The sequence below is a fragment of the Notothenia coriiceps genome, unplaced genomic scaffold, assembly GCF_000735185.1.
Source record: "Notothenia coriiceps isolate Sejong01 unplaced genomic scaffold, NC01 NC01_scaffold00027203, whole genome shotgun sequence".
NCBI lineage: Eukaryota > Metazoa > Chordata > Actinopteri > Perciformes > Nototheniidae > Notothenia > Notothenia coriiceps.
Window position 1 is genome coordinate 8,223 of NW_011359904.1, and position 2,024 is coordinate 10,246.

At 43.2% G+C, this 2,024-nt stretch overlaps 1 protein-coding gene across 1 annotated transcript in view; it reads right to left on the reverse strand.

Moving 5' to 3' along the window:
• The window catches only part of eaf1 (ELL associated factor 1), a gene marked incomplete at its 5' end in the record, with an annotated part of 2,489 nt that extends 935 nt beyond the window's left edge, over positions 1-1,554 (reverse strand). The window contains 3 exons of the mRNA XM_010785141.1: positions 5-115; positions 470-639; positions 1,384-1,554. Coding sequence (XP_010783443.1) covers positions 5-115; positions 470-639; positions 1,384-1,554 — 452 coding nt within the window. The remainder of the gene's footprint in view (positions 1-4; positions 116-469; positions 640-1,383) is intronic.
• Positions 1,555-2,024: the final 470 nt, after the last annotated feature.

Genomic DNA, 2,024 nt, shown 5'->3' on the forward strand with positions numbered 1-2,024 from the left:
GGCCGGGGGGGGACGACGTCCGGCTCTCCGTCGCTGCTCTCCTCTCCGCTGCCGGAGGCCGAGTCCGAGGAGCTGCTGCTCATCTGCTCGATGACTTCCACCTCCGCACGCAGCTCTGAACCAGCAGGGGGCACAATCACACACTTTAACATGTTCAAACCCTTATTCCTCATCTGTTTATCCAAGTATAATCATAAGATAAGTTAAGATTCGCTTTCAAATCAAATCAAAGTTTATTTACATAGCCTAATATCACAAAACAAGTTGGATTTAAATTTAATTCAGACATCGTAACAGTATCAGTATCCGCTTAAATGCCGCCATATTTGCCGTCAAAATGTGAGAGTGTGACTGGAGGGGAGTTTTTCTAATTGCTCTAATCCTCTTATTGTACGTGGCTTTGGATAAAAGCCTAAATGTGATGTAATGCAACATGTTACCTAGTATGATATACTCTTTGCCTCCTCACCTCTCTTGATTTCGTCGAGCTGAGGCTCCGGGGACGGGTCGTCTTTAGAGGGGGAGGGGGAGGCTTTGGCCCCGGGCTTTGTGGGGGCTCGAAACTGAGAGGAGGGCTGAGAGGTGGAGCGGACCGACTGCTGCTCGATCCGCGCCTGGATCTTACTGCTGCCCTCCGCCCTGAACACACACACACACACACACACACACACACACACACACACACACACACACACACACACACACTTAGTCCTTCAGGAGTTCTTCACAACCTGTCTGGATCTATAATGCAGGAATATCCTCTCTAACAGATTGTCTGTCGCCCAAAACAAAACATGTTCCCACCAATCTCTCTTGAACAACTATCTCTGGAATCAAACTCCCAGAAATCGGCTACTTTCACTTTGAGCTGAAGACTCTTTTTTTACCGTTACCTTTTTACTAAATCAAATAACTACTCATAAATGTTTCTGCACTGTCACTTGTATTCTATACCTGTCTCATTTCATTGAAGCTTGTTTAGATTATTATGCTCTTGGCTCTCTTATAATTTTTTGTAAATGTATTTAAATGTAATATTATTCCTTACATGTGCTACATAACCCCTGCATTCAGTGTAGTCATAATCAAATGTGTAAAAGTAGGATCAAAAGATATCTAACAAAACGCACAGGCCATCAAATGCTTGGTAATAAAGTTGTGTATAGATTTGTCGGGTAATAACTAAGTCTATGGTTTGTCTTCATTAGGTCTGAGATCAATGCCATCTTTCTCATCCTGTGATGAATGACAGTCGGGAAAGGTGGGAGTTTCTGACCCTAAATTATTTGTTGCTTTGTCTGTCTGACTGTTTTTTGGTTTTTCTTTCTTCTGTAACGCGACCTTGGGTCCCCTTGAAAGTTATTATTATAATTGACTTCTCACCTGGTTTTCTTGACCTGGATGCTGCTGCTCAGCTTCTCCAGCATGAACTCCCCGGTGTCGTGGTTGATGATGAGCACGCAGTCCTTCTGGTACGGACGCTTGTTCCCTTTGAACACCGTCATGGGAGGCGTGGAGCCCTGGAGGAACAGCAGTAATGTGAATATCTGTTTACTTTACCACAGTGCTTTAACAGAAGTAAAGGTGGTGTCGTGGCGTTTGAATCCGTTTCTACATTTTATATCCACATCGGGGGTGTGGGTTATGACGCACTTCTCTTTGCTTCCAAACAAACTTTGCGGAGATCGTTGTAGCGTTGAATCACATCAGATTTATCCTTTGATCCAGGCGGCTAGAAACATGAAGACAAACTTCCTCGTAACTAAAAGTTCTCCGTCTCAAAATAGAATAAAAAGAGCACGGTGCTGTGTCCCATTGTCATGCCATATATAGACATATAGACATGCACGTCATACCCGAATGCGCACATATGACAGCAAACAAGTGAGACTTAAATTAACATCTTTTAAAACGTAGTGTGACTCACAGAAATAAAGAGTTTACTCTAAATCCTTATATTATCAAGCCAAACATTCAAACCATAATGATGAAAGGAAAATGGCTCTTACAGGTGGAGTTGGTCG